Source organism: Girardinichthys multiradiatus, chromosome 6 (genome assembly GCF_021462225.1).
Source record: "Girardinichthys multiradiatus isolate DD_20200921_A chromosome 6, DD_fGirMul_XY1, whole genome shotgun sequence".
Taxonomy (NCBI): Eukaryota; Metazoa; Chordata; class Actinopteri; order Cyprinodontiformes; family Goodeidae; genus Girardinichthys; species Girardinichthys multiradiatus.
This window is the reverse complement of record NC_061799.1, coordinates 27,717,501-27,733,431: the sequence shown is the minus strand read 5'-3', so window position 1 is coordinate 27,733,431 and position 15,931 is coordinate 27,717,501. Positions and strand designations below refer to the sequence as shown.

The 15,931-nt window shown below is 37.7% G+C and overlaps 1 protein-coding gene across 2 annotated transcripts in view; it reads right to left on the bottom strand.

Moving 5' to 3' along the window:
• Positions 1-15,931, bottom strand: part of agap3 (ArfGAP with GTPase domain, ankyrin repeat and PH domain 3) — a 188,696-nt gene that overhangs the window by 68,035 nt on the left and 104,730 nt on the right. The window contains exons 4-9 of one of the 2 annotated variants that reach the window (XM_047367259.1): positions 12,857-12,942; positions 9,716-9,857; positions 9,436-9,570; positions 5,499-5,626; positions 5,111-5,266; positions 274-357 (exon numbers count right to left, since the gene is read on the bottom strand). In XM_047367259.1, the coding sequence (XP_047223215.1) occupies positions 274-357; positions 5,111-5,266; positions 5,499-5,626; positions 9,436-9,570; positions 9,716-9,857; positions 12,857-12,942 (731 nt within the window). Of the gene's footprint in view, positions 1-273; positions 358-1,304; positions 2,522-5,110; positions 5,267-5,498; positions 5,627-9,435; positions 9,571-9,715; positions 9,858-12,856; positions 12,943-15,931 lie in introns of those variants that run through there. The other variant, XM_047367260.1, reaches the window with a different exon arrangement.

Sequence of the window (15,931 nt, the reverse complement as noted above, 5' to 3'; positions counted from 1 at the left end):
AAATAAATCTTGAAACGTGCAAAAACGTTATAATTTATACAAACTGGACAAATTTAACTCAAGAAGTTTTTGCTTTAGCCGGAGTTCATTACAATATTTGTTATTCTGTGTCGCCATCTAGTGGCTGTAGCAACACATACCTAGATGTTGATCATTCAATCATCACAACGCAAACTTAAAATAGTTTCTCAGCTTCTGCTGAGACAAACAAGGTTTCATACTTACCAAGGGGTTTATGGGAAATGAAGTCAAAAGACCAGTAAAACTGCTCACCTGTTTGATAGGTATGGCCCTCCCACTGCCTATGCTGTCTGTTTTACTGTCAACGCTCTTTGCCTGCTCACTGCCTTTCCGTGACTGCAAGAGAACAAGAGAGTCAGTCAGAAAGTGAGGCGACGCACTGAATACAAGGCAGACTGGGAGCCGTAGGATGTGGGGAGGTGGGTGCAGTTTTTGCTTGTTGGGAGTGTGTGTGGGTGACACAGATAGACTGTGGGTCAGAGGGCGGGAAAGGTGAGGTGAGGGAGCATGTTTCTTTTCTTTTTTTTTTTTTTTGCACTTTTGTGGTATTTGTGGGGAAACTCAGCGTTGCAAAAATAAAAAGTCTCAAAAAGAAGCTCCAAAAGAACACACAAGCAGACCAGCAGAACATACAGCAGGAACACCAACGTGCAAGTAAAAAAATAATATAATAATAAGAGACCAAAACAAGACCACACTTGACACATCTCAAGACAGAGGAGACAACCAAACATTGAGTCATGACTCAGCCCTGAAACCATTCGTGGATCCTTTCCTTTTGATTCACACCATGAGTGGGCCCTTAGTGGACCTGCAGACCCACTCCCGTGTTATCCTGAGAAGACTCATTCATAAGGGCTTTGGTACAATAAACATGTTTATATATATATATATATATATATATATATGTATATATATCAAGGAGAGAAGGGAAAATTGTTATTATAAATTAAGGCTTTGATGCAAGAAGTTCCTCCAACCTGCAAAATCTATTAAGACAGAAATAATTTAGCATATTGACACAATTGATTTCAGAGTTTGTAAATGTAAAAAATGATGGTAGAGCCTGTTGATGGGAAAAGGGTGGTTAATAAGAGGTTATCATATAGGAAAATCAACAACTTTATCATTTTATTCCAACCCCAACACAAATAGAGAGATGAGGTACAGTTAGGGACAAACATGATGAGTGTGTATGGTCTCACTCAAAACATGAGAGATGTCCAGTCATCAATGGAGAAGAGGTAGAATCTGAGTTCAAGTAAACCAACTGACGTTCAAAATGTTTTTTCCAACATTTTATTTTTTTTTTTGTTTATGATGACTTGTTTTTAGCTTCTATACAGACACCATACAAAGCAAGTCACAAATTCACTTCAAAATATTCAACAGATTGAGCCAAACATTGCAGTTCCCACAAAATATAAGATGGACAATAAAAGGCATTGTTTCATATATTCCTTATACGTATGTTCCTTTTTATAGAGTAGCATTGTAAATAAAATACAATACAAGATATACAGCATTCTATATTTTTCATCAAATCCCTTCTTCATGATAGAAAAGCGATTATGTGAGAGTTCATAATCTCTGTACCAAACCGAAACCCAGAAAATGAAAAAAAAAAAAAAAGGAAGGTGCAAAAAAATATATCTTCAAAAAAAAAGGGAAAAAACAGCATGACGTTTAACTACATTCATACAAGTCGGTGCAACTCAGTTTCATTTGTTAGCAATAGTATAATTTCTTTGTAAAACACCCCGCAATCCTGACAGACTGTGCTAACTTTTATGAAGGCCTTCATAAAATGTTCCCCCAAACTTCTCTAATCTAAAAAATACCTCTGCATGATCATACATTTACACCACATTTTTCCATTGAGTTCAATACTTCAATATGCCCTGGGAAAACATGAACGAATGAAATAGAAACAGAACAAACAAAAGAAGAACAAAAGAGAAAGAAAAAAATAAAAACAACAACTTGGCACCTCTAGTCCTTGAGTCCACGTTTATGGAACAAAGGCCATGTGATGTCATGTAAGGAAAAGCTTGTGTCCTTTTGGTGGCTGAATAACAGTTCCAAGAGTGACTTGACTGTACAGTGTGTTTATTGTATGGCATATGTCTGAATGAGAGCAAAAAGGCGGAGCGGGTCAAAAAACGTGGACGGGGCATTTCCAGAAGAGTCCCTACAGTCTGTCTCACTTGGAGATATTTGACAGACTACTTTTAAAGCGCACTCAGAAACTCCACTGGACTTGATTTTTAGGCGCCTTTTTGACGCAAAGTCCTACGGGTTTCCACGAGCATTACCCTAAATGTGTTAAAGCACTTAGGGTAAAGCATCAACAAGCTGCAAGTCCTCACCCAATAATTTCCTCTCTATCAGGTTTGGCAAAGCAGGGGGACTCTTTATTTTTACCCATCATGCTCTTCTAATTCGGAAGGAGTTGGAAAGCCCTTTTTGTTGAAGAAAGGTTGGAAACAGAAGCACAAATCTGCAAATATTAAAAAACAGCGTCAAATGGTTATTTTTTGTTATTTTTGTTTATGTTTGGTCTTATACGTGAAGATCCAGCAACAAATTAAAGAACGGAAATATGAAATGGGGCAACACCGAGTGGCAAACTTTAATAAATAATTTTGAATGAATGGTGCAGGAATGGAGTTAAGTATAAAAAATGGCGTCATATTTATTTAAATTCCTAACAGTGTGCTTTTCAACACTAAAAAGACGGACAGTCTGAAGACCACAGCAGACCACAGACAGGTTGACAAAAAACAGAGTTTTGAGTTATTGACTATGGAAGCACTAGGAAAGAATATGTACTGCACTGACACCTAGTGACCGAGGGCAGTTATGGTCAAAGGATTGGCTTGAAATGGTTTATGGCTTGTGAAATTGATTTGTGAGGGCGGCAGTGAGAAGACAAAGTGAAAAGATCTTCTGATGTGATGGTTTGAGTCTTAATTACTTACTTTAAACACTCAAAAAGTTATAGAATTGAAAAGGAGGGCCTTTTTTGAATGGGAGCCAATTTCAGGTGGACATATTGTACTCTCAGATATAATTAACTTCATTAAAACAAACATCATCACATTTGGGTTTTGATATTTCAAGAGTCCCAATGCCAGTGCCACAGAAGAGTCACTCTTCATGTCTGGTTAATAAAAGAACTGGACTTTCAATTTAATGACTGTATAAGCTTATCTACCAATGGCTTTAAGGCATACTTTGTATCTTTAATTGCTTAAACTTCAAACCTCTATCATCGTCAGGTCAAGAATAATTGGTATTCTGCAGTCTTGTAGCATATGGAGATAATGTTTTGTGTTTTTTATTGGTCAAAGCTAAGAAAGTGATATCCTTGACACTTTTGTGTTGATGAAACCTTTTCTCTTTGTGTTATTTTGTGAAATGCCAGAATGTTTTCACACTTCAAGTCTTCCATCTCCTGAACCCATCTCAATCTTCCAGTGCCACTGAAGAAATGTCGACAATGCCCTCGGTAACGTTCCGTCCTCCTCCTTCCTTCCCTCACCCTCCCTCCTCCCACCCTTGCCTCGCAGCTCCTCAGAAGGTCATGAGCTGAAACTCCCGCTCGGCCTGCCATTCGGGCACCCACACTGGGTAGGTGGCGTGCTTCGGCATCTCCATGACGCGGACGGGGAGAGGCTCATTTCTCTGGTGGACATGGTTAGTCACTACCTAGCAGGGGGGGAAGGGAGACAACAAGGGGAGCTAGCACCAGCCTGTACTGCTCGGAGGCCGCAAAAACCTGCGGCTCCCAAAGCAGCTGGGGTGAAAGGATCAAGACAGAAGTAGAGATAGAGACGGGAGGGGTGAGATAGATAGGGAGGCTAAAGATGGAGTTAGTCACAAAGAGAAAGGAGAGAGAGTGTACGCCAGGAGGCAGAGGTGAGGAAAAGTGTTGATGTCCAAAAAGAATTTGCAAGAAGGTTAAATCTCACTTAGCCTGATCTTTTTCTCATAACGCTCTCAAAGTTGTGCAGAAGAACACAAATAAACATTATAGGACCTACGATGAATGTTAGATGGCACTTTCAGCTCTTAGATATTTTCTGCACAGTAGATTGAAGTGATTCAAGGATTTCTGTCTTCTGCAGACCTTCTTGATTTAGCAGAAAAGAAAAGATCCGGCTATGCAAGATTGGACAAGAGTTTGCAGAAGAAAGAAAGAAACAAAGAAAGAAAGAAAAAAAGAAAGAAAGAAAAAAAGAAAGAAAGAAACAAAGAAACAAAGAAACAAAGAAAGAAAGAAAGAAACAAAGAAAGAAACAAAGAAAGAAACAAAGAAAGAAACAAAGAAAGAAAAAAAGAAAGAAAGAAAGAAAGAGGGCAGAGGCTAAAAGAAGCTTAGGAAAGCCAAGGAAACTGTAGTGGTTAGTGCACACATATGCTACAGGTTAGAGCAAAGGGCAAATACAACAGGACATGGGGTAAATAGCAAGCAGACAGGGATCGGGAGACTGGTGTCATGGTAAATCTTGGCGATTAGAATCAATCGGGGTCAGGATTCGTGAGCCATCCAAATTGAGCTTTTCTGTCTGAAGGTGGGCAGTTGGAAGTTTTGGATTTATCCCATTAGCAATGTGTAGAATAGGTTGACTTCAATACATAGTTTAGCTTGGAGTGGTAGGATAGGTGCTAAAGAAAATAGCAAAACAAAAATTAAAGGGGCAGTTCAACAATTAAGACAATGTAAATAGCCCATATTGGTGAGATGACAAAACTTAATCTACTCACTACATCCAATTAGAAAAGAAAATAAGTACATGAATTGATGTTTATTTCCACAGTGATTATCTTTGATATTTGCTTCAAAGTTGAGTTTTTTGGCCCATTTTGGGGGTCTTATATGAAGTCTTTTTCTCCTTAGCCCATTGTTCAGTTTCAACAAGAGGCTGTCTTTGCCTGACTCGTAGGCAGCAGCGCTGGCTTTGAATGCATTTTGAGCAACCTGTCTCCCTCTGGTGGAATAAAAGAAAAACAAAATGTGTGCTTGGCGCCGTGCCCTCTAGTAGTGTGAGTGGGTGTTGCTTTGCATCAGCTGTCGCATACTTACTGTGAAAATATTGGAGCGCCGCTTCGACTGCTTGCGGATAGGCGTGGGCGTGTTGGAGGCAGCGATGGTCTCAATGCGCATCTCCCGCTGACTTATGCTGGGGGTGGAGGGAACAGAGGAGGAGTAGTCGCTGAACGCGCCCCCGCCGTTGGCTGCCTGTTGGGAGCGAGAGAGATTAGGAGGAACCGGCAGCATCAGAAGAGATCAGGGAGGAAAAGAGAGAGAGATCGTAAAGAAAAGGGAATGAAAGAAGGTCAGTTTGGGACAATGTGATAGCAACATCTGTTCAGACACCTAAAAATAAGCAATCATGAGTAGAAGGTTAGATTAAATATTTGTATTATCACATACTGTATAGAATATGTATGTCAGCCTGGTGTGGGCTTACCTGGTTAATGTGAACAGAGGGGATGGATGCAGCTGGCACTGATGAGTGACTCGGTGAGTTAGGGAGAGATTTGCATGGCCCAATAGAAAGCTGTTGCTTTTTCCTCATGGCCACAACCTTTTGGGCAACTGGTGGAGCAAAAAAAAAAAAACAAAAAACACTCAGTAACACCTTGTTGACGTGTGATACAGCATGGGCATGAAAATTATACTGAGTATGTGTTCTGGTATATTGTTGTTGCACTACTCTTGAGACAATTTCACTGAAAAATACACAGGAAATAAAAATCACAGATGAGTTATATTAAGAGATTTGCCACGTCTTATAGCTTAGAGATATAACTTCTCTAAGGTTCAGTTGGTTCTTAGGTTCACAATATCATCCCAATAAATGTTTCTGGGTTCAAATCCTGACAATGGCCTTTCTACACATTTGTAAGGACATACGTGTTAGTTTGTTTGGTCTCCCCAAATTTGTGCATGATTATTTGTCTTGTTTGTCTCCCTGATGGACTGGTGAGCAATCCATCAGCTACCAGCCATCCACAGCACTGGAAGGATTAAGCTTGAATAAAAAATGAATGAATGGATTCCAGATGTTTTTGATAGTGCGCTGTAAAAAAACGTTTTCTGGCCAGCATGTAACCTTTAGCAAAATATCTGATTAACCTGCCTGCATCTTCTCTTGTAATTTCACCACGAGTAAAATAAATATAACATCTGAATACAATATCACACTTAGCAGATTTTAGATAGATTTTAGAAAACAATCTTGTAGAAAGACATGAAATGTTTACAACTGGTGCAGGTCACCTGAATGCACAGCAACATATGTTTTGCCAATAAAACCTTATCTGGTAAACCAAATATGGGTTGTCAGTGGGTGTTTATAGACTTTAGAGAGATTTTATCAAGAAGTAGGTCATAAGCAGAATGTCCATAGCTGTTGCTATAAACCTAAATCATTTCTCTATAAAGGGCAAGAAAAGATAAAAACAATATTGAAATACACCAAAAATCTTAAAAATAAGTAATACACAAAATGATAAAGTGAGAACTAAGAAAGTTGGTTATTCATTCATTCTCTTTGATCCAGGCCTATTTACCCACATTTTCTTGTAAGCTTCAGAAACATTGACATATTGTAGAAACCAACTATCTCATGTAAGGACGTTTGACATTGTAATGCGTAAATCAAAAAAAGAAACACATTTTTCTCTTTGAAGTGGACAATCTCAACATCCCACATTTCTTAGCACTCAATGATTGTTTGTTTTAGTCAGGAAGTAAAGAACGGTGTCTATTTCCAGAAAAAGTGGCCTGATGTTGGCCAAATGAGGCAATGGTAACCATGTGAACATCTCAACTTGCTCTGTAGCATGTGAAAGCCCGTATTTAATTCACAGCACACATTACTGGGAGGGTTGGAGAAGAGGAGAAAAGGAGGCAATGTTCATGGCTGCGTGACATGAATTAGCATTGAAGGAAGGAAAGAGATGATCTGAAGCTGCATCGACAGCTGGGACCACAACGCCCCACTGCCTGCTGTAGCTTCGCAAAATACACATAGAAGGCAACATTTATACAAAGTGACTTCGCCAGACACCAGGCACTTGTTTAATTACTTCAAATTGGAATTCAGGGGGCAATTAAGGCTGGGAGAGAAGACGGCACGGCTGTGAAATGCAAAAATGAATCAACAACCACCGAAAAGCACAGTGAACGTCAAGCTACACCTTCAGATGTTTTCAGAGGATGGCAGACTTTTAAAGGAGCGGCAGATTTAGAAAAAAATGTGCCTTCGCTGAGGTAGCTAAGTTTCCAAACAAGAGTCTTATTATTTTGGGAGACATTCAGAGATTCAAGATTATTCATGAGACATTTATAAATAATTCAGAATTGCCTGACTTAACACAATATCACATTTGTTTTGAATGTTTTGATTCCATAATTATTAATCGCAGTGCTGGCAATAGTTTTAAACTAGCCAGCAGGTAAACCATACCAAAATATCCGGTAACCTGCCTGCAACCACTTCTGTGGCTTAACCATTAGTGAAAGATAACTGCACTACTGCATATATTAAAACATCACATTGTCCAGAAAGGAAATGATTAATATACAAACTAAAAGATAACTGGACCCAGTATAGAGCCCTGTCAGACACAGTTGGAGAAACACTATTTAAATAGTGATAAATAAGATTTACCTGGAATCAAAACACGATTTAATCTTATGAGTAGAAATGTAAAATGCTACAAAGAAGAAGAACATTACATTTTTCTCATTAAGCAAAAATAGGCCACACATTTGTAAACATCCACAAAGGTCCTCTTGCTGATTACCGCTTAATTCTGTTCAAATATTCAGTTGGATTCTTGGAACTACTAGTCACATTTAAGAGCTTATTTTAGAATGCCATGCATCATTGATGAATGGTCTGCAGAAAAATGTTGTCTAATGAAACCTGAAAGCTGAGGTAAATACATTCTCAAGGTCGAGGATCACTTTGTAAAATGTTTTGTCTGAACAAAAGGTCATCATTCTTACAGCATAATCGTAACCTCATGAAGATTTACTATCAATATTAATCATTTTTTCAGGTTGAATTCTCAGCCCTATAATATGTCACTATGTCCTGTAGTGTCATACAATATGACACTACAGGACTTGCAATTTAGCCACTAATATCCTGACTGGAAGACAACCGCTCCACTACCTGAACCACAACTGTCCCAGATCAGATATTATGTCTCAGAAATGGCCTTTGATCGAAAATGATTTATTTTCATAATTTTTGCCCAATTTGAACACTTGACAAGGAGGCGAACAAGGTGCAAACCATCAACAAAAACCAAGCTGAATTCTTAAAATGGTATACAGCAAGCCAATGTTTTCAGTTTGGTTTCATCAGTTGTAAAATGGGTGATTATTGAAACTATCCAGTTACAGGTATTTTTTTTATTTTTATTGAAAGATATTCCATGAACTCTATAACAAAAATTAGTTCTGATGTAGTCAATTGTTTAAGAAATGATAAATTTTCAGCATTGTGATTAATTACAATAAATACCCTCTAAGTACTATAGATAAGGGTCCAACAGAGAAAAACATACACCATTATTTTATAGAAATCACTATGAGCTTCATCAGAAAAGCTACTTGGAGGTCCCTGCATTTTATTTTACTGGTTGTTATCATATACATTCTGAAACCTCTCTTTTAATTCAACGACTAGAAAATCAAAGATCCTTTCTATAATATGGTGCAAAGAAGAGAAGATTTGAAAATATGAATACATTCATTACCCCTTTATTTGGTCCCACTGACTCCCACAATATCTATTTTTGATACATTGTAATACTCACATATTACAATTTACACAATTACTATTTTCCCTTGAATATCTAATAAAAATAAAACTTTCCACCTTCAAAATAATGGGAAAAAACCTGCTGTGTTGGGATTGATATAAACGTTATGTTAATGTGGTTGAAAATGTATTTTGTCTGTGTGTATGTGTGTATATGAAATTCAGGTAACTGAGCGCAAAACACATGTTGTGACATCAAGGGCATATAAATATAAAAGCTTTAAACCAAATTCATAAAAAACACTTTATATATAGTTACGCTTGAAGTTCCTTAAAGGTTTTATTGCATTGAAATTGAAAAAAAAACAACTACATTTTTATTACACTTTTATGAGAGAGACCATTTTGGAAACCTAGTCAAGACTGTATCGACATCATGCCAAAGGTTCTACTTTGCAACCCTTTTTTGAAAATATTACATATTTTGCATTTTTTCCCATTGGAAAAAAAAAATCAGGGGTTCCTCTAATGAGAGGACTTAAAACATAAAAAGTGGCAAAAAGATGGCTAGCGTGGCTAGATCTTAATTAAAACGATAATACTTTGTTCAAATATTCCCTCTTACCATCCTGGAAGACTCTCTCCACATTCAGGCCATAAGTGGAGCAGGTCTCGTAGTATGTGCAGCGCTTCAGGTCGTTAGACAGCTTTCTGGCCCGAGAGTCATCAATCACTCTGGGGTTGGCTGCACTGATTGCATCTAACAAAGAAAAAACATCCAGAGAAAGACATCAAGGCAAGTGTTAGTAACTAGAGCAGAAACATACTTTCTAGAAAGTCATATTGTTTATATTACATTGTAATATAAAATGTGTGTGTATGTATATTAGATGTAAAGCAAACACCTTGTGTTCCAACGAGGACCATGGGCACCTCAGCTGTGTTTCTGTAGCTGGATAGGCGCAAGAAGTAATTGTAGACTGTCTGAAAGCTGATCTCATCCTCCAGGCTGAAGACGAAAACCACTGCATCCACCCAGGCAGCAAACTGAGGACAGGGCAGAGACCAAGCACTGTGGTGTGAGCCACTTCTCTGTCAGTGTCTCACGTACACACAGTCTAAACTTCAAACGTTTTCACAACAATTATTTGCACGGGGTCTACTTATTTAATTTCCCTTTGGGATTAATAAAGTATTTTTGAATTGAATTGAATTGAATTATGAAACAAATATGTCTGTTTTAATACAATGTGTATTTTTTGGGTGTTGCAGCATTATCGAAATTTTAAACTCTTAGTGCAATGAGAAGTGACTTATATAAAAATTAAAAACATGTTGATGCAAGCTTAAAAAAAACTTAGGAACTTTTCATTAGATTGATTTTGTCTTTTCTTTTTACCCCATGCTTAATTGTTTAAGATCATCAAACAAATTTTATTATCATATAAAGATAACCAGAGTAAACAGAGTTTGTCTGACAACAGGAAGTAGGCGAAAGATATCAAAAGGCAATGCATCGTATGCCGACCTAAAGAAATTCAACAGCAGATGAGAAACAAAGTGACATTTATCACTCTGGAAAAGCCATTTCTACAGCAAAAATGGCATCCATCAAAGAGTTCCACATCCAGAACAAACCTACAAACAACATGGTGCACTAATACAGTCAAACATTGTGGTGGTAGTGTGACAAAAAGCACAAAGGATGAGAAAACACAAAGACAACTGATAGAGACTGATTGCTTAATTACAGGACTGCCAGTTCTGACTTTATCTTGTTAGTGCACTTCATAAACACATACAGAAGGTGGCAGTATTGTACCAGCCATTAATTTGTGCAATGGCATGGATTAAACGCCACTGCAAAGCTACATGTTTTCTGTGTTCCCATTATAATACTAATGTAGCAAACGTTTTATCATATTTACTCATAATAACTGCATAGTTTATGACTGCACAGTAAAGACATATTTTCTATAAAGATGAGGAACACTGTCTGCTCTGCAGACAATATTAAGCAGAGTATTAGAAGCAGTAACCATAAAATAACGTCGTCTCCATGAATTTACTTCATTTAGCCTTTACATTTGCCAAGATTTCTCCAGTGGCACATCAAGGCTTGGAGTCACAATTCAGAGTGGGAACATGATGGAGGCCTTTAATTATTCCACTAATTATACAGGGAGCTAACAACTGAGCCAAACTCATTTATTCCTTTATCTTATGGTGCGTAACACAAGTGAAAATCAGAGATTTTTCTGAAAAGGTAACAGTAGCTGCTGAAAAAAATGAAATAAAACACATTTTATGATGTTTTACAGGTTGTTGGTTTGATAATTTAAAACTTATGGACTCATTGGGACCTTCAAAGCAGCAGAAATTGTTCTGTGTACTTAGATTTGGCCCTCAAGACAATCTTGTCTCTGAGATCTACAGGCAGTGCATTTGACTTCATGCTTGGTGTTTGGGCCTTATACAGACAGACGTGTGCCTTTCCTAACCATGTCCAATCAGCTGAAATTACCACAGGTGGACTCCATTTAAGCTGTAGAAACATCTGAAGAATGATCAGTGGAAACAGTTTGCAGCTCAGCTCAATTCTGAACTTCATGGCAAAGGCTGTGAATACTTACGTAAAAGTGATTTCTTAGTTTTCTATTTGTAATACATTTGCAACAATCTCAAACAAACTTCTTTGACATTGTCATAATCAGTTATTGTGTGCAGAATTGACAGGAAAGTGATTAATTTGATACCATTTGGAATAAGGCTGTAACATAACTAAGTGTCGAAAAGTGCAGCGCTATGAATACTTTCCAGATGCACTGTATCAAAACTCACCCACAATTCCACCTCTTCTTTGAGTATTCCCATCTTTCTGCTGTAACCACTTTCATTGAAGCAGTTGCATGGTGTCCTTTGCCTATTAAGACTCATTCCTCTGTTCAGACCATTACTCTAACAATAAAGCAAAATGTCATTTGTTTTCATTTTGCCTAATAGGACTCTTGCACCGCCATCATGCAATATGTCAGGACAATTTAGTTTAGTTTAGCTAGCAACAGTTAGCGTACAAAGTGTGCAATATTCTTAGAGATTCATATCAAGCAGCTTTTCTCTAAAAATTGCTCAACTAGCGCAGCGGTGCCACAGGGGTAAAGCGTGCTATCCATGTAAGGATGCTACAGTCCTCGACGCAGCTGTCTCGGGTTCGAGTCCCGGCCCGTTGACCTTTTCGGCATGTCTTCCCGTCTCTCTCTCTCTCCACCCCATTTACTGTTGCTCAACTTACAAAAGAAAGGCCACTAATGCCACAAATAAATCACACACAAGAAAATAAGAATAATAATCTCTCCCTGACTTTAAAACATTTCTGGGACTTCAAATTACTGATGAGATGATACTGATACCTTAATCTGACCATTTTGTGAATATATGCCTTCTAGTCTTGACTTAAATTCCAGATTTTGTTCCTAGTAAGGCTTTTTGCCAACTAAATGTAAATTACCAACTAATGTAAAATTATAGTCATTCCTTTTAGACACGTGTCTGCAGTTTGTAAATCAGATTAAAATCCTTTCTGGTGCAAATCTGAAACAAGCAAGAAATGGCAAAAACACCAATGTAGACCATTAAAACAGTGATTAAACTTCAATATTTTAGGTGGGTGCCATCATAATGACCACATTTGGTTTTTGAATCATCTAAGCCAAACATCACTGTTAATTTGAAACACTTAAGCAATATCACTGGTGGTTTTTCCACTACATTTTTAATGATAAATGATTTTGAATATTTTTGATAAATCTAATATGACTGAGCCTGTTCGTTGGGAGCATAAAATTATTTGCATGTGGCTGCTTGATGAGTATTGTTTTGGTACAGTAAACTCAGGGTGCTGCCACAATACTCCAAAACATCTTATAAGGGATATCACGGTCTGTCTCAACCAGTTTGTGTCTGCATGACAGCTCTCAGACAGTTTCTGTTCAAAAAGCGTTGAAGCTTTAGAGCTAAAGGATGTTTTCAAGGATCTTCTCTTCTACCTGTAGTTCTGGAGGCCCTCCTTCATCTCTGATGAGAAGCAGGTAGCTCTGTCCATCCACCACGATTTCCTTCTTGAATCGTCCGCCTGAGGAAGAAATGTTACTGAGATTATGTTTGAAATGAATAACTATCAGGCCATTAAAATAAGAAAACAATGTTGCTAATACATTTGACACAACAACTACAGATGTAAAATAACCTTTAGTTAAACTACCATTTTTAGTCAATTCAGTTTTTTTTAAATAGCGCCTATTTACAACATTACATTGATATTTTTATTAATATGCATCCCTCAAAATAAAATGTTTATTAAAAAATTTATTAATTTCAATTCATATAATTATGAAAACATAGCCTGACATGTTCATAGAGGTTTGTTGTACTTTTGTTTTGTTTAAACCTTCAGTATGCGGTGTTGTCTGGATCATATCCTGACAGGAAACCGGGTCCCTCTGGAGCCAATTATGTAGGGGAGAAATTGCCATTAAGCATGTCTAATATATAGCTGCTGAAGCGACCTGCTCTTTGCCACTGTTACTGCACTGCCATAAGTCAGAGAAAGGCCAAACCTTCACTTCAAAAGCCTCGTCAGGCTGCACAACTTCACTGGATTAGCCAAACTTTAATCAAGAAAACGTACTGCTCTGCCACAAAACCTCAGAAATGAAATATTCTGAAATAAAACCCATCCAGAAACATACACATTAGACTGAACTGGTGCTTATGTAAGAAAATGTCCAGAGTATTGTAGAGCAGATTTGAGTTGCTCTGCCCGTTTTCTAATTCCTTTTCTGATGAGATTTTTCTTGCCGATAGCAAGCCCCACTGAAGATAAAGAAGAGACCAATGGGAGATCCACGAAGTAAATTAGATTTTGCATATCATTTGGTTTAAGATCCTGCAGAGATTAAAAACATTCAAATGAGAAAGTTGGGGGGCTAGAGATGTCCCAAGGAGTGAAAACGGTGCCTTATGAATACCAAAAACGAAATAGACTGAAAGCAATTTGACAGTATTGAATAATGCAAAGCTTTGAAAAAGCTTCTGTAATAGTCATGAAATCCCTAAAAAGTCCCTACAATAAATCCAGAAGACAGCACAAACACACAGAATGAAAAGCATCTTTTGGAATTTCATCTTTAAAATGATCAGAGGACCATGTTGGGGTATTTTGCAGTTCAACCAACCTATTAAGAACTAAAGGTCACAGTGAGGAAGGGCCATAAAGTAGCCAGAGGCTATAATTTTACAATAGGTGGACAGTATTTCCTGTGTCAGCAAGCAATAGATATCCACTTGAGTCTTGATTCCTGTTAAGTCCACTTTAGCCCACCGGGCAAAGAAAGGATTCTCCTTGCTGCTTTCAACGACACAAGCAATGCTTGGATGCTGGTTGTGTAATAAAGAGAGAGAGAGAGAGAGAAAGAGAGAGAGAGAGAGAGAGAGAGAGAGAGAGAGATTGATGCCACAGCAGCAAGCTTTTCCACTTGTTCTTTATTTATTTTCCTGAAGTCACACAGCTCCTTTGCTTCCACAAAGAACTAAAAGACTATGGATATCGATGTTTGATCCTTGTTTGAGGGGGTGAGGCGGGACGCAGAGAGCCAAAGATTTGACACAGCCCAGACTTTTCTGGACTTTTGTCAGCATTGATCTGCATACGCCAGATAAGATTATAAATATCTCAGAAACGAGTTATGTGATGAAAGCATCCGGCTCCAGTGAAAACAGGAAAGAAATTTGGATGTAAAAATTCTCATTGCATAATCACCCAGAATGCTTGTTTCAATTTTGAGCCGAACAAATAAAATGCATCCAAGAAGAAATCTTGATGCACTTTTCTCTGTGATGAAAGTACATGAGTTACACAAATTTGCATTTGAGTACAGCAATCACATTAAAACAGGTGACTACATAGAGAAATGGCCCTGTTGGTGAGCATGGTTAGCACGCAGCAAGCATGATCTGCTTTACACAGAGGCTCAGACCTTGACGCTCAGCCACAATCCGATGGCGCGCCATCCTGTGTTGCCATGGCAACACACCCCGGTACCTTTTTTCAGATATCATAGTAAAAGCCCAGGAACAAATCAGTGAAGAAACAGCTACAAAAGCCTCTTCCTCTTTGCCTCTGATGCTTCTTAGTGTGAATACGGTGAACTGCAGTAAAGTGGATGCAAAAAAGTACATATGAGGCAGCTGCTGCTAATGAAACAGATATGTTATATTAGTAAACAAAACCAGGACACGAAGACAGGAACTGACATTTTTCCTTGATTACAACAACAACCCTCACTTTGCAGCATTTCTGCCATTGATTTCTCAAGGACTAATTAAGCTATGAGGATTTATTTCCCTTTTCTTTTCTCCCTTGGTGCAGAGAAATGCCAGAAACTAATTATGTGCTTCAAGTCTCATCCACACTATAGTTACACTAAAATGAAACATTGCAAAAAATAAAAAATTAAAAAAAACCCTCTCAAAGATCATCAGTTAACTCTCGGTGTGCCAGGATCTTTGTGGATTTTTAAAGGACGGACCTTTCAGGACAGCAGGCAGCATTCTGGTTATGATTTGTCCTTGTAGACAGACCTTGGAAAATCTGGTTTATGATTTATTATAATAATGTAAATGATCATTTACAGCCTCAGAAAAATTATACGTATTTAATTTGAATTTCCCTAATTTTACCATAATTGGAAATCTGCTTTGTCTTTATATCTCCACTTTGAATAAAAGATAAATCCAAAACCAAATATTCATACATAAAGTAAGCAGCAAGAACAAGAATCCAATTTAATGTAAGTAACCTCATTTACACCCAATGTGGTTATATGTTCATATTCAGTGATGCTGAGTACCAGCATGTTCCGCTTTATTCTTCTGGAAAACAAGGACAGGAAATGTCTTCCTGTGCACATCAACTTCATTGGATTTTAAACTCAGAATGCTAAGCGACTACTAACCGGTGCTATGTCTACTAATAAAGCGCTAAATATAAAAGTTGTTGACAATACAACAACAAAAATACATATAAACATAATTGTGAGAACTTAGTTTTAATTCAACAAACA